Here is a 23,792-nt window from a genome sequence, read left to right on the forward strand (position 1 = left end):
AACAGCCACTTTTTGGTTGTTTAAAAAAAGGTGCGCTCGTTCAAAACGGTTGCGTTCGATCCTTCGCTGGCTGTGCTGATTTAAATCTAGCGGTTCTTTTGTGTTTGTGTCGCAAGTTCAGTGACGCAGGTAGTGACGATTCTCTCCGGCCAATCCGTGATCAGCAGAGTTTACACGTCACGTTTTGGTAACGGTACGGTTCACTTGGAACCCCAACCGAGGTGGTACTAAAAAAAAGTACCAGGTGCCAGGTACTGTACCCAGTGGAAAACCCCCCAAAAGTGAACCGTACCGAGCCATACCGTGCCGTACCATGCAGTGGAAAAGCGCCATTAGTGGACCCCAAACTCCTGCACACACTCTGTCCAACAAAGTCTATCAAACATTTTTCATCTTCTTTAAATCACATTGTCTTCAATTCATTTTGATTGTTGTTTTTGTTATAATTAATCAAAAATTAAACCCATTGCTGTAAATGCCTTTGTCAAATATGAGGGTGCTTACATAAACTTCACACTCAGTTTTATTTTACACAGTCTTAGAGTATGAGTAAAAGAAAATTTGTACTTGTAGAGGTAAATAGATGTCTGATGCTGCAATATGCATATGCATTGTAGAATTAGTATGAAAGTTACGATTGTAAAAAAGTTAAAGCAAAGTTAACCTACCATGAGATCAAGGATGTAGTGAAGTGTTAATCAGCTCTGCAAAATAAATGGCTAAAGGACAGTGCATGCCTACAGCATTTCCTTCAAATCTTCTACTTTTTTCTGGTGCTTTCCTTCCAGTTGCCAGTGACAACGACCTCTGTTAGAGAACTGAGAAAGGTCTTGAGGTCAAAGTACTTGGAGGACCCCCAGAAACATAGGCCACTTCCTAGTCAAGCAGAACGGTACATATACACACACGCACACAAAAAGTGGAACAATGAAGACAGATGTACAGAGACGCAACCACTAACCCCCACTGAGGCTACTTGACCCAGAACTGTGCCGAACAATGTGGACAATGGAACCTCATAACAGAATTGCTGTCCACACTTCTGTCCACTTTTAAGTTGTTCTTTGTTTTTTTGTATGCATGCTTACAAGTATGTGTGTGAATACATGAGGTATGCAGAACAAGTTAATGCTCATTGAACATCAGCGAGTGATAGACTATGACGTGAATGGTATGTTCCCTTTCAGTCGGTCACTCTCGACGTCACGTCGGATGACCGACGAATTGGGATCTCGCTTAGAGGTAAAATTCAAAATAAATTCTTATTAATAATTAAATCAACATTACATTTGATTACAATTTCTATAATAAAAAACAGTGTATATACACACACAGTGGGTATAGAAAAATAATCACCCCCCTTTAAAATAATCACATTTTCTTGCTTTGCTGCCTGAAATGAAGACAGACACAGTTTTTGTTTTATCCAGCTGTATTTACTCAGTGCAATTTATAACATCCAAGTGAAAGATATAACACCAATATGTCAGAAAAAAATTAAAATAAATAAAAAACAGAATCACTGAGTTGAAAAAAGGATCACCCCCTTGTGTCAGTATTTTGTTGAACCACCTTTTGCTTTAATTACAGCCTTTAGTCTGTTGGGAAATGTCTCTATTAACTTTTCACATCGACACTTTGCAATATTTGTCTTCAAGTCATTCCACAGATTTTCAGTGGGGTTTAAGTTTGGGCTCTGACTAGGCCATGCAATGATATTCACCTTTTTCTCCTTCAACCACTGTGTGCTGAGTTTTGCTGTGTGCTTTGGGTCATTGTCATGTTGGAAGGTAAACCTACTGCATGTGGCCTTTCTTGAGGAGTGGCTTTTTTCTTGCAACGCTCCCATTCAAGCCACATTTGTGGAGAATTTATGATATTGTTGTCACATGCACACAATGACCACACTTTGTCATAAATTCCTGCAGCTGTCGGCGCCTATAGCCTCGTGGGCAGTGCCTTGACATGTAGCGCTGTTGCGCTTCGGGCGTCCTGTGTTCGAATCCCGGCTCGCGGACCTTTCCCGATCCCGGCCCCCATCTCTCTCTCCAACTTTGTTTCCTGTCTAACTACTGTCCTATCAAATAAAAGGCAAAAAAAAAAAATAATAAAATAAATTCCTGCAGCTGCTTCAGAGTTGCTGTAGGCCTCTTGGTCGCCTCTCTGACCAGTTTCCTCCTGGCTCATTCATCCAGTTTGGAGCGACGTCCTGATCCAGGGAGGGTCTGTGTTGTACCAAATACCTTCCACTTCTTATAGACGTCTTAATAATAGACCAGCTTAAACCAGCTCAAATCAGCTGCCATGCTTCATACCTAACAAGCATATGTTGATTTTTTCAACAGGGATGTTGGTGTTATATCTTTCAATTAGATGTTATAAGTTGCACTGAGTAAATACAGCTGGATAAAACAAAAACTGTGTCCGTCTTCTTTTTAGGCTGCAAAGCAACTAAATGTGATTATTTTAAAGGGGGGTGATTCTTTTCTAAAGCCACTCTATATATAATTAAAATCTTTGATATATGCAATTTCCTTGGTGAAAGTTCATCTTGGTTCGATTTGGCAAGTGACTACATAATCACTTCTAAATGGTCAGCCACACCTCTTCCTGTTTCAGCTGTCAATCACGCAGACAGCATGTCTGCTTCCAGAGCTCAGGTGCCTTGTGGACTGCTGTTGTCAAGCGCAAGCATCAGAGCACTCGGAAATGTGAGAGTCTCTGGCGGCCGACAGGAGGCCACTTTAGGAGATGCTATCTCGAGGACCCAAACACCCGACACACTCACTAGCGCACAGACACACACCTTTGTACAGACACTGACACATTTGCACCTATGCACACACACATAATGCTCTTGGGCGTACCTGGATGATTCAGCTTAGGTTTTAGGGGTTTGGGCATTAATTGCATACTCGGACATAAGACCAGAACTTGAATATAGTATGTTAGCCACGGTTTCTTTCAGATTGTTAACCCTTAATGTAATGGAGATATAATGAAAGGTAAAAATTGTTATAGGCTATATATATATATATATATAGTGTTTGTAATATATCCGTTTCACGTGAAAACATTATGTGACTCGTGAAACTCAAAACCATCATTTATTCTACAGTTAAAGGTGCCATCATTCAATACTATTGTACAGAGGCATCCATAACCTGCTGTAGTCATTGATACCCCTAAACCTGTACATATGGCATGTTTGTGTTGTGGCCTCTTTGATCAGGCCTTGGTTTTAATGGATTTTTCTCCTCATTTTGGCCATGGGACCAAAGACGGCAGGGATATAAAGTGGAGGGGTGGAAGGTCATTTGAACCTTGTGGTTTTGGAGCAAAGTGCAGGATGACAGAAGGTGTTCTCCTTGTATTGAGACATCACTCTTTCACAGAGACAGGAAGTCTGCTCTCCCCCCTCCTTACAGATATACGCAACTCTAGACCATTAACAGATTCCATGCGTTAATGGGCAGTATTGTAGCAAAAGATGGATGGAGTTAGGTATCCAATACTGAAATCACAGTGATTAGCTTGCCACCTCAGAACCAAATCAGACTCCCTCCTTGGTTGAAAAAAAAGGCTTTAGTGAAGTGGACGGCATCACTGTACTTTGACACTTTGGCCCTAAAGGCCCAAAGTGTTTGGCTACTTCAGAACCTTATGTGGAGAAATACTAATGTGTTAATGAGACTGACAGTAGTGGTTGTAGAAGTTAATATTGGCCAAGATGAAAAGTTTAATAAAGTTTTGACTTTTTTTTTAGTAATTGTGAAAATACTAACCTTGACATTTTTAGATTTGAAAGTTCTCTGTCTAATGCATCAATAAAAGTAAAATTCGCAGTGGTCAACTAGTATTTCCATAGTGCCTTATTCAAAACCACATTTTGATTATGAGGTTACATCATTGATACAAAGCATTCAACCCATTAATGCTTGAGATATTAAGACCTATATAAAGATTGTAGTATTAAACGCTTTTCCAGGTGCGTGAAATTGTTGCATACTGTAAAAGAAATACTATGCCACATTATCCAGCAAGTTGTCGAAAGCTTCCAAAGTTTTGTCTACTTGTATTACAGTTGTTTTTAAAATATTTATTGTCTCCAAAAATATATTCAGATGGTAAAGGGTATTGAGCCTTAAGTAACTTTAATTTTCCACAGGTTGAAATCCATAACAAACTATTTCAGTGACAGGAAACCATTGAAAAACATTTAAAAAATCATCCCAAGATCTGAGCGAGGTTTAAAAATACTCATGTCGTTAGAGAATTGTATGTTACCTGTATTCAGTGCTCTGGCTTATAGCTTAAATAAAGCAACAGTCGAGGCGTTTTATTTTTTCTTACATGTTTAATGTTAAAGTCGATTTGAATGTGTTGTTTGTCGTTTAAAATTTTCTAGAATAAATTTTTGAAGTGACATCTCTGTTTCACTATAGCTATATGACTGAATTGTTAGCTAATCGCTGCAGTCGAGAGTAGTAAAAAGTGTAAAAAGAGATGATCATAACGTTTTAGCTTGTTTACAAACAACTAATTTTACACTAGAACGCTCGTCGAAAATTAAACACTTAACCTTAAGGTAATCCCTCTTCGTTATCCTCGGGCAAATAACGTCAGTCAACATTATTGCTTTTTGGAAAAACAATTATCAAGCGTTATAAAACTTTTAATAATTACGTGTCTTACTTAGTTAATAACTTATTAGTTGCTACCACTGCGAGAGATAAAGAATAGCAAGACATCGTTTGCCACGTCTTCAGCGGCTGAAAGAATTAAATTAGGTCAAGAGTCTGTGAATAACAGAGCTGAAGAGCAGGACCCAAATGACAACAGACACCTTCTTAAGTTTCACACTTTCAGTGGAAACTGTACCTTGGCCTAACATGACCTCATAAAAAACAAGAATTAATAATGATATAAAAGAATGAAATAAAGAATGTGTTAAGAATGAAATAAAGAATGTAACTGTTGTAATGACAAAATCATGTTCTTTTCAGAGTAAAGGCTAACGTCGAGATTCTAACATCTAACGTTTAAACTATATATAAATTACTCACTCGTACACGCAAATTATTTAGATTGTTTAGGACACAAATAAAAAAAATTAATTTTGGGGGGAAAAAAATAATAATAAAAGTATTGCTGTTGAGCTCTGACAACCACGTAAATTAATCTCAGCTATTCGTTTTAAAATATATTGATGAACACTGAGTAATGTGTATGACGTGGAACACTTGAAGTGGGCTGCATAAAGCACTAACTGCGTGTAAAAGTGCACCTTTGTAGAGCTTTGTAATGCCTATTTTCACTGACGTAGGTAATACATTTCCGCGTTTGTACTTTTTTACAGAGTTAGAGGATAAATCCTCAGGTGAAATAAGCCGCCAATTGGGGTCTGTAACCCTGAGACTTAGTCCGAGTATAATAGGCTTGGTCATCGGAATTTACTTTGTTTTCCGGTGAGATTTTGTTGGCTTGCCATAGATAATTCCTCAAGAAGGCTGCATAAAGCACTAACTGCGTGTAAAAGTGCACCTTTGTAGAGCTTTGTAATGCCTATTTGCACTGACGTAGGTAACACATTTCCGCGTTTGTACTTTTTTACAGAGTTAGAGGATAAATCCTCAGGTGAAATAAGCCGCCAATTGGGGTCTGTAACCCTGAGACTTAGTCCGAGTATAATAGGCTTGGTCATCGGAATTTACTTTGTTTTCCGGTGAGATTTTGTTGGCTTGCCATAGATAATTCCTCAAGATCATGAGACTCTAACATTTCTAATGAGACTCACGTGTTTAATAAACACCCGTGAGTCTGACCTAGTTTGCAATGATATTTAGGCTATAACTGATTCAACAGCCTATCAAAACTACAACAACTATAGCCTATATAACGTTCTTAAATGGATAAAAAGTTACTAATACAAAAAAGCCAGGACACAAAAGTTTTCTTTTGAAGCAAGTGTAAAACAGAACATTTAATGACACTCGATAAAAGATGTAAATACTGGTAGTATAGCCTACTTAACTGGCCAATTTATACTGAAAACGATAAAAAACTAAAAGGAATAAACATACAAACATGCGTTAAAAGTAAAATAACCAATACGTTCTCTTAAATACGTTTTAATTGCTCATTTTGGAATTAGAGGGCCATTTAAAATACAAAGGCATGCATATTATGTAATAATAATAATAATAATAATAATAAAAATGTAAACAGTAAAACATTTGTGTTATAATTTCCTGTCATGTGAAGACAGGGTGACTGGCACTGGCATTTCTGCCAGTATATGTGATGCACTGAAATCGGGGTATAATAGGCTATGCTAGGTGTTATTATTTTTATAAAATTTGGTACAGCATACAATAAATAAAATAGGCTTTTGCATAGAAATACAAGCCAGCTTCTTTACTGACCGATAGCTGAACAATGTTCTCAGCAAAACACACAAAAAGGCCGATAATGTTTGTTATCAAAATTTAAATTGGGCCGTGTTGTCGGTTTTGTTAGAGCTATACTGTGTCCCCTGTGCAAGGGTCTTTTCTAAGTCATATCTCATCTCATATCTCCATCAAACAGGCTGAAATACTTGCTGGTATTTGAGAAATAAAAGTAAGGCGCGCTACCTCCAGGATACACGACTGGTAGAGGCATTGGAAGCATGCACCTTCCGAGCAGATTATTCTCTTTATATAAAACGGGGAGCGGTACCGTCTTTCCAATATCACTGAAATCGCTAGTCGGTCCCTCCAGTTCAGTAGACAGTTGTCTTTTTAATTTATTCCGTCGATTCTGAAACCAGATTTTGACTTGAGTCTCGGTGAGCTGCAGAGAGTTCGCCAGGCACGCGCGCTCCGCGCTGCTCAGATAGCGTTTCATGTCAAACGTAGATTCCAGCTGGAAGATCTGTCTTTTTGAAAATATAGTGCGCGTTTTCTTTTTCGTCATCAGTTTATTCTTCTTGCCGTTGTTCTTTTGTTGCCTGTCATCGCAGCTGTCCGTGCTCTCGCTGCGCGTGTCGACGGGTTTGAGCACGTCCACGGTTCCATCTCCCGCTCTGTTGACTTTATCTGAAAGCCAGGCAGATGCTATTAATATTCGTTCAAACATTACAGTAGGCTACTACTAATAACATATTATAGCTGTTTTGTGTCAAAATGAAAAACAATATTCTTACCAATGGTGTGCAATCCTACATCTGACTCTTCTTTGCATTGATCCTCGCTGCCTCCGGGATGATGCAGACAGCCATCCCGACACACTACAAGAGATGTCTTTGAATGACAGCTATCAAAGTTTCTGCTACTCGACTTGGAGTTGAGGATGTTGTCAATGGTAAACTTCAAAGAAGCGGGTCGACATGACGCCTCCTCCTTGCTCATATTCTCCGTTAGATGCGGGGTCCTTGCTGTCAGTGTCTCCTTTTTGCCGTTTCATAAACTAACGTCTCAATTCTCCGAGCACCATTGCTCCACGGCGTGCAGTGCTGCTGCGTTTGCCTAGACTGTTAGTCCACTAACCGGAAGAGCACGATTCCCCATCGTTTATTGGTCATGAGAATCAGACAGCGCGGCGGCCAATGGCAGAGGGGGGTGGGAGTTAGAGCTCAGACCTATCCAGACATCTGGTACACATATTTCAATATATGAACTGCACTGCTTACTATTTTTTTTTATGAGAGCTCTTAAGAAAAGGAAAGAGTAAGAGGCCTATTTTGCAGCCTTCTCCAGCTCGTTTGATGATGCTTGTGGGGTGTTAATTCCAGAACAAAGGGAGGTCAATGTAGGCTTTGACTTTTTCAGATGAACTTTCAGTTAATTATAGCAACTTTATCGTTAAAATAATGATTTTGCTTCTTGCACTTCATGTGAGATAATTCCGAATGTTGAAAAATGTGTACTCTGGTTATTTACCAAAGTTTCGCTGTCTTTTGCATTTAGTACACAACATTTTTATTTTGTGGCAATGCAGTGTTTGTTGCAGAAACAGCTGTATGATTATTTTTGAACTATCTTAGCCGTACAATGACTACTCTATTACAAAAATGAAAGACATTGACTTAAGTGATTTTCTAGTTATTTTAAGTCGCTATTTCTGGGGCATTTAATAATTTAGCTAATTGTTGAACATTGAAAGCATACACGGATGATAATGTTGTAATAAATATTATTTTACTGAACCCTTAGTCCGTAGCCACAATTAAGATTTCATTTAAGCATCCAGGACATGCAAATGGACCCTGAAATACATCTGAAATCATTCTAAACTATAATGATATGATTTTGTATGACTTAATGTAATAAAATAATGTTGTCCTAAAATTGCTAAATCATATTTTCATATCATTATTCAGTTGTCAAATTGGCAAGTGAATATTTTATTGCCCGGTAGTCGCGGGCCTGCTTTGTAGTGAGTATGAGATTTATTTGTGAACCTGTATATGTATACAGTTGATATTTAAGCTTTATTCGTTTAAATTAGGCCTGTATTATTTTGCGTAAATTGTACATATCCAATTCAACAGAGTGTTTGAATTTAGTATCGCGTTTTCTGTTGTATTCTGGCAAGAACGGACTGCTGATAAGAGGGCCTTTTTTAACCACACCTTTTCTTTGTGAATAATGGTGTTGCACTGATTTACTGCTCTGAAATTAAATCATATTTTTCAAAGGCAATACCCCAAGAAGACCTAATCGAGATAATCTGGACACCTGTGGAAATATATTTTGCATGGTACATATAAATGAATATTGGTTTTCCGCTGTCCAGTAAAGTCTTGACGTCTTCTAAGCTCATAGAAGTAGAACTCATTTACAGGAAAATCATACTTGCTTTAACGTGATTCGTTTATTAAAATGTATAATGTGAAAAAGTGACAAAACTTACAAATCGGTGTTTCTGAATAAAAATATATTTGCACAAAGCAAGTGTTGCCCTTATATTGGTGAGGGCCCCCATGCACAGAAGACTATATATCATAGAAAGGTAACAGTGACAATTAACACAAACTTGTCATTTTTCTTGTGATCTTGTGATAGGTGTTTTCTTTTCTTTGGATGCAGGAGACATCAGTACTACATTTTCCAGCAGGATATGTATAACTCAGTTATTGCACCATTCAGAAACATTATTGATAATTGTCATTGGTCCACTATTGTCAATATACATCGGACAATAGATCAGACAAGGCCTGTCATTTGCGAAGTCATTAAATTCATTGAATGAGCAAAGGGCGATAATGGATAGTTCACTGAATTTGAGAAGCCCATGATTGGTGGCGAGACTTGAGACACGTTAAAACTGAGAGTCGACATGGGTGTCGTTTTATCGTGGTACAAGATGGGCACCCGTACAATCCGTTGGGAGATGTGGTTAAAATTAACAGCCTCTAAATCCGCGGTCAGTTGTCTTTTCCATTTGTTTCTGCGGTTCTGGAACCAGATTTTCACCTGCGTCTCGGTCAGGTGCAGGGAGGCCGCGAAGCCAGCACGCTCAGAACTGCTAAGGTATCTCTTCATGTCGAAAGTGGATTCTAGCTGGAAGACTTGGCTTCTACTGAACACAGTTCGGGTCTTTTTCTTCCGGGCCGAGCCTGGCTCGGAAGTGTCGTGACCAGAACGCTCGTCGAAAAGCTGTCGAGCGTCCTCACCCTCGTCACCCACACACTCGCTCGTTTTTCGGTCCACTGCTCCATCAAGAAGCTCAGAGGCCACTGGGGTGTCCCTGTCGCTGCGGCAATGTTTACTGGAATGGCGAGTTTCTTCTTTTGGACCTGCTAAAAGTAATGATTAAAGGAACGTATAAGTGTTTAAGAAATGCATGTTATAATACTGTAATTGATCAGACGGATGTTCCCAAAGTGATATAAAAATCTGCTCTCTAGCTCGTAATCAGAGAGTTCCCTTAAGTGCAATAGGCTATTGTGTGAACGCAGCCAACCCTCTCCCTGTGGCTTTCACAGCTTTACAGAGCTAACGAATCAGACAAACCAATTGCACTGTTAAGCCTTTAACGAGTTTGGGAAGTCTTTTATTGTGACTCGGCTGCTCCGCACTTTCCAGTTGCTTTTGTTGGTTTTACCTAATGAGGCTTAAAACTAATGTGGACCTACCAGTAGCATAATTGGTGCTGTACACTAACACGGAAAATAATTATTCAGTTGGGAACTAATAATGAGCAAGTCAGCCTGTTCCATCAAGAAAAAAGCACAGTCCATTTGAGCCTGTGTTCTCATTTAAACTAAATCTTTAATTTAGATACCACTGTTCAGATTAAGAAATCTCTATATTATTTTGACTTACGATTTTTGACTTAATTATGAGGAGTTTTGAACAATATCCCGCAACTTACTCTCTGAGGTTTCCCGTCCATACCAGTCCAGGGGTGATTGTGCGCTCCGACACATCTCTGTCTTGAAGCCTGTGCTGGATGCTTGACTGCACATTTCTTTGCGATGCGCTTTAGTGCTGGCCTTAAGAACCATCTCTCGCTCCATGCCATCGTTATCCTTTAAAGGACGGACGGACTTTTCTGTCCTACAAGAGCCAAGTAAATTCTCGATAAAAAACGACGAGCCACTGGATGTGGTGGAAGTACGCTGTTGTTGGCTTTTGTCATGCATTGCTCGTACAAATATAGGCTATCAGTTACAGCAATAACCGGGTGATGCGCGAATTCTAAGCAAAAAGCATCTATTCCTTCCTCGCCGAATAATATCCTCGCTCAACCACTGCTCCAGCATTAAATCCTTATTGCGTCCACGGCGCCAGTCCAGAGAGAAGCGGGGCTGTAGTAAAGAAAAATCCAAGTCAAGTAAAATGCTTAACAAGCGGAGGGCATTCTGCTATTGGACGAGCACAATAGCAAATGGGATTATTTGTAAAAGGGTATTACCGGCTCCAATTCGACTTCGCTTTTGATCGTGCCTCAGGGTCGGTGGAACCCCTGTCACAGAGGGCTTTATTTGGGTCAATTAGGGAGCAAATCAAAATACAGATAGTGGATCATCGCATCGCGTCAGCCGGGGATCTCGTAGAATCGGATGCTGCTCCGTCTATTGGTCGGATCGGTCGCTACATCACAACAACGTTACAGCAAACGCCACTGTTTGGCATTGAGACAGCCTTCTTCGGGGCATCCCAGGATATGTTGTGCATTTAAATATGTCAAATAATATGTTTACACCACAGCTAAAACGTTCGGGATAATTTTTTTGGTAGGCCTACTGGTTAGGATCTGTAAAACACTAAGCTTCATCAAGCTTATTAGATCGCCTACGTTTACTGACTCATTAAATTAATTTTTTAAATATATGTAGGCCTATATAATTTTTTATATAATTTTATAATTTTATATATTTTTTTCGAGCGTTAACAGTAAATTGCAATAAACTTGTTCCTGGCCCTGACAGCACACTAATCGGACAAATACATTGTTGCGTTTGGTTTTTCTGTTTAAATCGGAGACATGTGGCTCCCTGGATATTTATTTGAGCGCATATGGCATTTTTAAGCACTTGTCGTCATAGAAATAGAAAAACAGAACTTATCAACAGTTCGAAATAATTTAGATTGTTAAAAAAAGCTGATTATTACAAAAATATGTTAGGAACCCAAACTGGCACGAAATAGTAATATCGATGTCTTTTGGCCTGTTAGGCGCTATAAAGCATGAGAACAATGTAATGGCTAATTCTTTTTCTTTAAAATTGTAAACGGATAGCTGTTACCTGATTCTTAAAAATGAGCCTACTTTCTTTGGTGTAACGTGATATTTGTCTTGCTTCAGTTATTAAATAGTATATTTATCTTAAAGCTAATTTTAAAAACCATGTGATTTTATCACGACAAATATTTATAAGCTATTTGACTAAACATTTTACAACATAGTTTGTGAATATCAAAACCTAAATTATAGCCTACTACATAAAAATAAAATAATTATGAGCTTTATAAACTATAAAGTGTATTTTAATTTTGTTTGTTATTGGTTCTATTTTATTTAAAAATATCTGTAATTTGACGTCTGTGATCGTTACAGTTTCTAACTTATTTCAGTAATGATTTAGCGAGTACATATCCAAATCCTCTTCCATACTTTTTAATTAAGAAATAGCGAGAAATTGAGGACTTTGTTAATCCTGTAATTTTAAATGTTACGTTAACGCTGGGGAGAAGCATAAAACACATTCAAATACACAAAATTCTATATATACATATATATATATATATATCCTTGATGTTTATGACTTTTTTTTCTACTGTCTTTTTCAGCGACCTGTTAAATTAATTTTATAATAATTAATTTTATAATAATTATTTGACATTATTACTGGGGTGAACTTCGTATAGTTGCATATTTATTTTAGGAGTTTTTTTCTTTGTTATTTGTTAGTTTTTTCTATTTTTTTTTATAAAGACATTGCATACGTGAAGGTGAAAGGTAATACCACTACTACTACTACTACTACTAATAAGAAGAAGAAGAACAATAATATGTAATGATATAAAAGACACTACAAGCACAAAAATAGGGCAAAAGATGGCATCTCATTGCCTGTTATGTTATATAGTTGTTAATATTATACATGACAATTAAAGTTAATTTCGTCTGATGGAAAAAAAAGTATGATAAAAATTATGTACACATGTATTTTAAGATTTACGTTTACATGGAAACGTAAGAAGCTTGAGATTAGGAGTTTTCAGTACCTTAAATCATATTGATGAAGCGCTAAAAATTGTCAACGGAGTGGCGAATATTACTGCTTCTCTTTCACAAACGAACATACAATAGATAAATAAAAAGTTGTTGTATTCGTTAACAGTTTGTAGTCGTTGTGAAATATTAATTTGAGCAAAAAAACTAGTCGAGTAAATAATAGTCTTTTTTAGTTTTTTAACTATTATTAACACACACACACACACACTGCTATTCATTTTGGGTTTCTAAAACAGATTTTCGAAATTGCTTTTTAAAGTGCTGGTTTGTATTTTCCCAAAATGAACAAATTTAGAAGAATCTAACTTTATATATATTTAAGGGTGCTAGTTATAAACATTTTGTCAACGGAGTGGCGAATATTACTGCTTCTCTTTCACAAACGAACATACAATAGATAAATAAAAAGTTGTTGTATTCGTTAACAGTTTGTAGTCGTTGTGAAATATTAATTTGAGCAAAAAAACTAGTCGAGTAAATAATAGTATTTTTTAGTTTTTTAACTATTATTAACACACACACACCCACACCAGTTTGTAGTCGTTGTGAAATATTAATTTGAGCAAAAAAACTAGTCGAGTAAATAATAGTCTTTTTTAGTTTTTTAACTATTATTAACACACACACACACACACACACACACACACACACACACACACACACAACCTGCCAAGCAACTAAGCAAAGGCAATATCAAAGGCACTTACTGTAATTAAATGGGTTTGAAAATTCACATTGTGAAACTTATGGTGAAATGATGTCTAGTGTGTTTTTTGCAGACAGTGATGCCTGTTTGCCTTTTAAACCATGGACAAAAAAACTAACCCGCTCACTGAGGTTTGGATGTATTGACTGTGGTTCACTTTTTACATTTCTTCTTTTCCTTTCTTTTGCTTCTTCTTTGCCTTGTGAGTGAGAGGCAGAGATTATTTAGCTCATATTACTGTGTGTACTTCGGCACTCTCTCTGATATAGCACCAAGCCCGACCCCCTGTATGTGAGGGCAGACAGCCCCTGGCCTCATGGGCATGTAACCCCACAGATCCTTATCCAGACTGGCATGGCCTTTTCACACTGGTGACCAGTATTGAGACTTTTAATGCTCTCCTCACCCTCTCTTTTTTCCTCTCTCTTTTACTTTTTTCTCTCAATACACATTATCTTTCTTCCATTTATTTAACTACCCTTTGCCCTCGTTGTCATTCACTATATGTCACATTTCTTTCCCATCACATGAACTCATCCCTCCCCCATTTGTCCTCATGTTCACATGACATTCTCCTAATAAGCATGAAAAGATTTGTTTTACCACATTGTGTAGCTATGTTTCCTGCCTAGAATGGGACACGAAAGGAAATCAGGCCAAAGAAATTGTAATCAAAGAAAAGGTATGGTTTTCCAATGTGCCTTCATCTCAGCCTCTGTTTGTTAAGCTTCTTGTGTATTTTCCTCTGGGCATGCTGTGATGGTTCAGTCTAAGCTCTCTTACAGTACAGTACTTTATGAATCGAGAGTATTAAAAGGCTAAAAGACAGATTAGCATATGACACGGTTTATCAGGATTCTCCATCCAACCTGTCACCCAGTTGCATCTTGGAACAGAAACTAAAGGTTTAGAGAGAAACTTTATCACTATATAATCTTCTAGTAATCCAGTCTAGCTATCACTATGACTATAATGCTTCCATGGCCGGGTCATTTCTACAAGATTTTATGTTTCCCATGAAACAATACTGCATATTTTGCATAAAATGTGACATAGAATGCAACTTTAATGCCACATTGTTCCCATGTATGCTTACAAGTGTAGCCCAATTAACACATGATTAGTATAAGAAATAAAAAGATAGGAAAAAAAGATAGAAAAAACAACTTTTTGAAGCACTTCACAAATTCCCATGTCCCCAATCATGTTTCAAATTCACATCGAAGTAAATGTTACATTTATATTTCTAATTTTTCATTATTAGTATATACATTTACTTATTTTCTTTGACAAAATACCATTTTTTTAATGCATTTTTTAAAATGTAAAACCATTCAATTAGTTTATGTCTCTGAAACTCCAGTTTGCCCTGTTACATTGGCATATCTAAATCATGTGACTTGCTAGAAGTGACGTCATTTCTTTGGAATGAAAGCAACTCCAAGAACAAAGTATTTGTCAGAATCTTTTCTCTCTTTTTCTCATTTTTAAAAGACTTATCTAATAGCGTAAAACATAACGTCCATCCTATTTTGTCAATTTATACTGGACATGAAAATGCTTGTTTATTTTTCTAAATAGATTTTACATATCTATTAAAATTCTTCCTGAATGTTAATCATTTGCTAACATGTTGTTCTTTCTTAGCAATTAACGGCCTTGATTTGCTTAAAACATCCACCGTTGCACATTGCACTGTAAAATGCAATGTGGATACATTTTCTAGCAAGTGAATTTAAATGACATTTTCTCCCTCTAATAACACTAAAAATGATCAAATTTTTAATCATTTACAAACCTGCTCAATCCAGAATCCATGAAATATAGGAATGACCTGGCCTCTGCTTTCTACTCTGTCCACTAATGCAAGTATCAGTCTTGTATCGGTGTTGCATGTCCACAGGTCAAACATTGGCAGCTGAAAACTCTAGTATGCTTTACATCTGTTTTGGCTTTGAAGGGGTTGCATATGGGGTGACTAAGAAGCCCCATCTATTGGTGGGGTTACAGTAATGCAGGTAAAAGATGTGTACTTGTGGTTTATCTCACTCCTTTCCCTGGACATTGTCATGGGCACATTAGCAGAAGAGCACATTCACACATATCTTCATATATGAATATACTCTATAATGCAAAGTTTGCATTTCAGACATCCCTCATGAGCAGAAAATCAAAGAGAGGACAAGTATGCTAAAAGAATGCAGAACCATCCAGACGTTTATGTTACTCTGCTTACTAGTGCGTAACGCACCCTAGGCTGTTGGAGGCTCTTGAGTAGGCTATCTTAGTTTAACACGAGGTGTGTGTGTGTGGGTTCACTGGCAATAAATAATAAAACCTCTGTGATAAAATGTGTACTGGCTCCTGTTTGTAGAATTAACTGTGTTTAGTGCTCCAGCACAGACATTGAGAAGTCGGGGCAAGAGAATAAGGCAGTCTTCAACTGAACATAACTTTCTGTCTGTATTTTATACACAACTAGAGTATTGTTACCAATCATCAGCGAAGAATGGCACCAAATCCACCTCAAAGCTTGGCTACAGTAGCATCTATAAAGTTTGTTCAGTGTTTGAGACTCAGATTAGGTCTTTTTATCATTTATCATTCAACGACAAATAAGACTGTTCACAATATGAAAACTATATAAAACTAGTTTAAAGCATATGCCAAGTTCTTAGAAATGTACTTTTTCTGTTCATTTTGGTTTCTTATTTTGGAAAACTTGTATACCAGTTTTATGCCAGTTTATTATTGTTAAGTTTATTATGTTTTAGTTTTAATTATTGAATTTTGAGGGACATTTTACACTGCAAATTAACCTTGTCATCCAATTATTTGTCATTTAAAAATACATACTGTCCTCCTTAAATAGACACATACGGTACTGTGGGGCTTCTGTCTATGATATAATGTTTTATAATATATATAATTTTATAAAGTACAAATTTATGATATAATAATTTATAAGTAATGTTTATAAATAATGTTTTTTTCTGCATATCTCTGCATATGTTATTGCATTACATGACTTTGAGCATATCACATGACTTTGACTTTATTTTTTATTTTTTTCTAAGAATTAATAATAAAAGATTAAGCCAGATTCCTTAAGTGCTTGTTTTTCTTAATTAGGATATCAGTGTATCACTATGTTGACTATTATGCCCCTCAAAAGATATCAAATTAAAATTAGAAACATGTTTATCATAGAGGATGTTTATTCAAATCATTGTATATATGAAATTAACCTAATATATGTTATATAGAACAAAAAATATACATCATGTCACTGACCCTTGTAATAAACAAACAAACAAACAAACAAACAAGCAAACAAAAAAGCATGAATAAGTTCTCAAATACATTTACAAAAAGTGCATCAATGGCTATCTGCAACTTCTCCTTTGTAGAATATAAACCTAAGAAATATTGAAACCATAACAGACAAGAGATTCTACACAGCAAGGCACTCTCTTTGATAGACTTGCTAATAAATTGCATTGTTTTTTACAAAGATTTAAAGATTTGTTTTAATCAGAAGTATGAGCCAAGTTCAGGATAGCTTCTTTGTTGTTGCAGTTATGTTGGTGTGTATGCTTGGCTGAACCGATGGATGGCATGCATGATGTTTGTGTACAGGCTAAAGTTCAGTCAGTCATGACATTTGTATGATCGTTAAGGACTGTTTACTGTTTCCTATAAAAGACAGTAGCCAGGTTCAGGCTCACCCTGCTATGCTTCTGTTGCGGGGACCCTTCATTTGACCCATTAAACTCCGCATTGACATCAGACACATTTAAGGTCCAGGCATCTGCTGTCACTCTTTAGTGGTGCAGTCAGGCCGAACGCCCTCGTGGTCTCTGCGGTCTGAACCTAGATTGAGTCGTCACCGTGAAATTGGACTTGATATATGGGCGGAGGCACAGCTGAAGTTTTGCTGCAGTCTATGTTGACTTGCCTCTGTGGTTAATAAAGCATCAGTTTACAATTTTCTCAAACAGAAGCCTAATGAAGAACCTGGTCAAAAAAGCAGCATATTTCAGTATTTGTATTAAAGGACACATATAACAGAATTTGATCATATGACATTTGACCACACATGCATACAGTAGTTTGTTAATTCATGTAAAAGAAAAAAAAATCTATCTGAATGTTTTTTTTTAACAGATGGATGGATGGATGTGCATGTATCTAGAGATTTAATGGGATGGTTCCAGACGAGAGTATTACTATAATCATCCTTACAGCATGTGTATCCATGTATTGAGGTCATGTATTAAGATTTATGTGCGCAAGGCATGTTACTCATGATAAGTCACTATTCTAGTTTATGCATATGTGCTATCTAAAATAGTAAGATTATGTTCATTCTTCTCAGATGGATTTAGTTAGTTGAATAATTTTAAAACATTTGTGTGTGTGTATAAACTAATTTTAATGCAAATAAATGGAGACATAGGATCATTACATTACAACACAACACGCATTATGCATTACAACACAAATGATCAAACTAAATTGTATTTAAATTGTATTTAAAACAGTTGTATGAACTGACTTTATACATCCTCTAAAATTCTCTAAAAATCAGTTACTGATTTTTATAGTGATTGTTATAGTTTCTGTAGATTTTGTATATTTGTTCAATTGAACAAACTGTTTCTACCAATTTACTACACTTTCTGCTAGATAAATATTTTATAGAAGCGTAACATAGTAGTAATAACATAGTCAGTGCATGATTTTCCTAATTCTTTCAGCTTGGCCTAAAACGTCAGTTTATCTTCTTTATCAGCTGGAGGTTTTTAATGAAGAATGTCTGTTTGTTTAACCTCTTCATGCTACGTTGCCCCCTGTCAGCCCCAGCTTGTCATGCTGCCACAGAGAGGTGAAAATGTGAGTTTATTTAATGCAGTTCAGATCAAACTAAAAATTCCACTGTTTAAAGTCTTAACTGCAGAAAGGTGAGTATAAAAATCAAAAATGGAAATGGAAAAAAATCATTAAATTTGAACTGTGTAGCCTGGCAGTGGTTATTTTATTGTCTAAAGTATGAATAATTTGACAAAGCTAGCAGTTAGAACTTATAGTTTGTTTTTTGTTGTTGTTGTTTGTTTTTAAATTTTATATATCAGCAATGTGCCCTCGGCTAGGTTTACATTTTATTTCAGAACTGCTGTGTGTTGACACGTGTTGACAATAAGAAATGTAAGTGAATGCAAAAGAAAACAGCCAAACAATCTTTCTTTTCTCATATGATGCAGATCCACATGTGAACACGAATACTCCTAAGAAATATTTTTTAAAACAACAGAGCATTTCATCTAAACCACATGTACAATCAATGCCTTTTGATGTTAAATATTAATATGGAGACTTCACATGGATTGTTACCAGAGTGCTTTAAGATTGACATTGCGCATGTGTTGTCATTTTTCATGTCTGATTTATCATCCCAAGCCCAGGTTCTGATTTCTGAGTTCATCTCCTTGACTGAGTTTATTTAATCTGACAATTAACTGGTTGTTGCGTGGGGAGATGCAGTGCACGCTTTACTGAACTGCTGCTGGATGAAGGGATCGCGTGAGAAAGAAAAAGAAGGAGAAAGAGGACACAAAGAATGTGCAGTGTAAAGCAAAGACGCAAGGTCATACCTGCAGCTCTTATGGTTGATTAGCTTATAGCTGTTTACTTCTCACTTTGTCATTCTCGTGAGCACATGACACCGTGTGAACAGACAAGTTTTTCCTTGACAGGTTATTGTGCTGTGATTTTGAAGTTCTTTTAAACATGCCTAAGGAGGCTATGAACAGTTGGATTGGTTGGTCACATCACTGGCTTTGAAGTTTCCAACCCAGGTTCTGATTTCTGAGTTCATCTCCTTGACTGAGTTTATTTAATCTGACAATTAACTGGTTGTTGCGTGGGGAGATGCAGTGCACGCTTTACTGAACTGCTGCTGGATGAAGGGATCGCGTGAGAAAGAAAAAGAAGGAGAAAGAGGACACAAAGAATGTGCAGTGTAAAGCAAAGACGCAAGGTCATACCTGCAGCTCTTATGGTTGATTAGCTTATAGCTGTTTACTTCTCACTTTGTCATTCTCGTGAGCACATGACACCGTGTGAACAGACAAGTTTTTCCTTGACAGGTTATTGTGCTGTGATTTTGAAGTTCTTTTAAACATGCCTAAGGAGGCTATGAACAGTTGGATTGGTTGGTCACATCACTGGCTTTGAAGTTTCCAAGACCAAGGCCATCTGTATTGAATAATATGTAACATGTCCTCTGTTAGATGTCAGGAGAGATCCTCTTTCAGTCACCAAGTCTAAAACTAATGGGCAACTTTATTCAAAAAGACAGAAGAACCGACATTACCTCACTGTATTAGGGGGCCTGATGGTGAATCAGTATAGTATATAAAGAGTAACCAAGTCATCACTCCATCTCTGCTTCTTGAGGATGGATTGCTCATGCCTGGCCAGCCTAACTGTGGAAATTGGTGAGCCTGTTTGGGGAGTGGTGATTAAAGATGGATGTGGGGAGTGGAGGCAGGACTGGGTTAACAGAAAGCGACAGGAAAGATGAAAGGCGGTGGTATTAATGCGTTGCCCAGAGGAGAGGAGCCCAGCCTGTAGATGCTTGTGTTTCACTCTGTTTGTCACGCAAGTTTCCTGCCCCGCCCAGTTCGGCCGCTGATAGGCCACTCCCCTCTCGCTCTTTTTCTTTCTGTATCTCCTCATACAGTCTCTGCAGCTTCGCTCTATTCTTCTCGCCCTGTTTCTTTTGTTTTTGTGTGTGTTGTGCGTCTCTGTTCTCTGTCTACTTCTCATTATTATTATAATTATTATATTATAATAATAATCTTTATTATTATAATAAGTAAACTATTAATTTTCTCATTAAAATAAATAGTTTCTCTCTTTTTTTTGTTTCGTCATACTGATTTTCCTTTATATTTAGCATTTTTCTTATGTTATTAGTTAATGCTTTTTGATCTGACTTAAAGGGTTAGTTCACCCAAAAATTAAAATTAGCCCATAAATTACTCACCCTCAAGTCATCCTAGGTGTATATGACTTTCTTCTTTCAGACGAATCCAGTCGGAGTTATATTAAAAATTGTCTTTGATCTTTCAAGCTGTTTAATGCCACTCAGCGGGTGTTGCATGCATCAGTCCAAAATAAGTTAAATAAAAAGCGCCCATCCATAAAAAATAATTATTTAGTGAATTATTTAGTAAAAAATAATAATTAGTGACCGTTGTTTTGTTTTGATCGCTCCCCTGCGTTTCCGCGTGCGTCACTTCTGAGCGGCGCATGCGCAAAGCTGACCTCATATACGTCATCTGCCCGGAACTGCTTCTGTGTACAACAGTGAGCTCAAGCTACATTAAAGTGATTATTACATTTTGAATATGGATATTTTTTTATGGATGGGCGCTTTTTATTTCACTTCTTTTGGACTGATGCATGCAACACCCGCTGAGTGGCATTAAACAGCTTGAAAGATCAAAGACAATTTTTTATATAACTCCGACTGGATTCGTCTGAAAGAAGAAAGTCATATACACCTAGGATGACTTGAGGGTGAGTAATTTATGGGCTAATTTTCATTTTTGGGTGAACTAACCCTTTAAGATTTCCTGTGTAACGTATAGCAAAACAAAGTTCGATTTTCATTCGAACTTATTGAAATTTAAAATATTTTAATTACATGTTTAATATGAATACTTATGTATTCTTTGTCCCTCTCAAATTAGATACTTTGTCCCTCTCAAATTATGTGCATACTATTTTTTTCTTTTTTCTCAGATATTTTTATTGATTCATTGCTGTTCATAAAGTCAGTACATGAAAATAAATGTAATATTATTTATACAAGACATTGTACGTTAATCTAATATACTTTTGGGTACTTTTTGGTACTCTTGAAATAACATTTGATTTAACTGAAAATGTAAATTAATTTCTGTTGCCAGATCTGAATTTCTGGTAGCTTCAGGTCATAGCGTAGTGGCAATAACTGAGTAGCAGGTTGGTACTTGTCATTGATTGCTAGCTGTAATCTTTAATCCATTCCAGAGAAACTTTTTCAAGCTTTTTTTTTTTCATTTGCTTTTTAATATATAAATTTTTATGTATGTTATAAGCAAAAATAAATAAATAAATCATTTGTACTTTCCTTATGCATTTTTACTTACAACAGAGATTTATAAAGATGTAGTTTCCTTAGGGGGGGGAAATAGAAAAAAAGTTTTTTTTTAGCCTCATCCTGTTGCTCCCTGTTCAGCCGTCATTTAGTGAGGTGTAGATCCTTTTGTAGTGATTTCCAATTCCAGTTTTATATATCAAAGTGTGGTAAGTGCTGTCATTAGTTAAACACGCCGGCGTCTCTGTTCTCTGTTCTGATTGTGAGGCTGGTGTACAGAGGTCTCCATGAGGTATGGATGTTGTCAGCTTCTATTTCCTCAGTATGACCTTTGCTGTTTGTGTGGGGTCACTGAACACTTTTATTTCCCCTGCTCACATGCAGAGTCTCTGTCTCGAATAACAGAAGATATCAGGATAAACGGGAAATACAAATCATTCATCCTGAAGACGATCACTGCAGTGTCTCACTGTAGGGGAATTCATTATACTTTTCTGTGCTTTTTTACCCAAAAAAGAAATCAGGAATCTTTTTTTTTCCTTCCTTTTACAGGAATTAAGTGTACTAATAAATTTCTGTGTGTCTTCAAATTAGCTTTTTACCCTTTCACAAGTGGGTACTGTAAAGTTTGGAACTTTAGATAAAGAGTTCAGAGATCTGGAACAATTAATGGTAGGTCAGTAACATTTAATGTTTGTTTTGTAGTTATTAATTTTTTGTTACAGATTTTTTGATTGATCAGTTTGGAAAATATTGTGATGAAATGATGATGAAAAACCATGTTTTGTTGTGCATTTTGAAAGTGTGTTAATGAGTTTAAGTACATTCTTCTAAGTTTATCTGAAAACTTTTGTGATTACAAATGCAGTGAGACAGAAAACTTATAGATCAATTATATTTATGAAAAAAGGTTTAATAATTTCAAAATATTTAACAAATCTAGAATGGCTATGATCTCAACTTTTAGCAGTATTTATTTATTTATTTTCTAATAATGTACATACAGAGTAATAGTGTAACAGTAAGCATTTACAATTATAGATGATATAGATGTTTTGTGACAGAAAGATATTTCTATAAAACGTTTGCTTGTTAAAGTGTTGCTAGCTTTAAGTATAATTTTGTGTTTATGCAGTTTTTATGCAAATTGTGTAGAATAAAAGTATTTACAGAACCATAGTAAGAGCTAATGGTCAGTAACATTTAATGTTTGTTTTGTAGTTATTAATTTTTTGTTACAATTTTTTTTTTTATCAATTTGGAAATATTTAGCAAATGATGGTGAAAAACAATGTTTTGTTGTGCATTTTGAAAGTTTATCTGAAAAGGTTTTGTGATTACAAATGCAGTGAGACTTATAGATCAATTATGTTTATGAAAAAAAGGTTTAATAATTTTAAAATATTCAGCAAATCTAGAATGGCTATAATCTCAACTTTTAGCATTTGTTATTTATTTATTTATTTATTTATTTATTTTCTAATAATGTGCATATAGAGTAATAGTGTAACAGTAATCATTTACAATTATAGATGATATAGATGATTTGTGACAGAAATATATTTCTATAAAAAGTTTGCTTGTTAAAGTGTTACTAGCTTTAAGTATACTTTTGTGTTTATGCAGTTTTTATGCATATTGTGTAGAAAAAAAATTATTTACAGAACCATAGTAAGTGTGGATTTGCTTTACCTTGTAATGTTCTGTTAATTGCTGTCCATTTTACGTTTTTTGGATATGTAGTTTTTATTAACTGATGGATCATGTCTTTGTATACCATTAGAAACATAAAAATGTATATGATATACTTAGATATTTAATAAATTTTATATTTAAAACATATTTTACATTTGTCTTTCTGTGGTATTCATATTTTTGTTATTCAATGTTCATGCATCTGAAGGACCCACAAGATTTGGGAATTTGAAAACAATACAACCATAACAATACATAAAAAAAAAAAAATACTTGGATGATGACTTAAGTAAATTACAAGCAATGTGAAAAATACACTGCGAATGCTCTCTGCAATTGTTTTTTTTTTTTTATTAGCATTATAAAAAAAATACTAAATATACAGTATGTAACATATCACTCTAAATCACAATGTGTAATTAATTATGTTTTTGTATAGTTTGAGATCCAGATACTTGGCTAGTGTTTAAAGTTTCATATCTTGTATTACAAAGCCTATTTGCTATTAACATT

At 36.0% G+C, this 23,792-nt stretch overlaps 2 protein-coding genes across 3 annotated transcripts; both read right to left on the reverse strand.

The window, feature by feature from the left end:
• Positions 1-6,201: 6,201 nt before the first annotated feature.
• LOC107752946 (homeobox protein HMX2-like) lies at positions 6,202-7,532 on the reverse strand. Its single transcript, XM_016569031.1, has 2 exons — positions 7,187-7,532; positions 6,202-7,079 (listed from the first exon to the last, which is right to left on the reverse strand). Exons 1-2 carry the CDS (start codon positions 7,389-7,391, stop codon positions 6,565-6,567), a joined length of 720 nt encoding a protein of 239 aa, XP_016424517.1. The 5' UTR covers positions 7,392-7,532; the 3' UTR covers positions 6,202-6,564.
• Positions 7,533-8,838: 1,306 nt separating this feature from the next.
• Positions 8,839-10,977, reverse strand: LOC107752954 (homeobox protein HMX1-like). Of its 2 annotated transcripts, XM_016569050.1 has the most exons (3): positions 10,903-10,971; positions 10,360-10,795; positions 8,839-9,784 (listed from the first exon to the last, which is right to left on the reverse strand). In XM_016569050.1, the coding sequence occupies exons 2-3, from the start codon at positions 10,628-10,630 to the stop codon at positions 9,189-9,191; spliced, it is 867 nt and encodes a 288-aa protein (XP_016424536.1). In that variant the 5' UTR covers positions 10,631-10,795; positions 10,903-10,971; the 3' UTR covers positions 8,839-9,188. The 2 variants fall into 2 exon arrangements, with proteins under 2 accessions (XP_016424536.1, XP_016424528.1); XM_016569042.1 differs by having other exon boundaries at positions 10,360-10,977.
• Between the last annotated feature and the right edge of the window lie 12,815 nt (positions 10,978-23,792).

Source organism: Sinocyclocheilus rhinocerous, unplaced genomic scaffold, assembly GCF_001515625.1.
Source record: "Sinocyclocheilus rhinocerous isolate Xijiao unplaced genomic scaffold, SAMN03320098_v1.1 scaffold1634, whole genome shotgun sequence".
Classification (NCBI taxonomy): Eukaryota; Metazoa; Chordata; class Actinopteri; order Cypriniformes; family Cyprinidae; genus Sinocyclocheilus; species Sinocyclocheilus rhinocerous.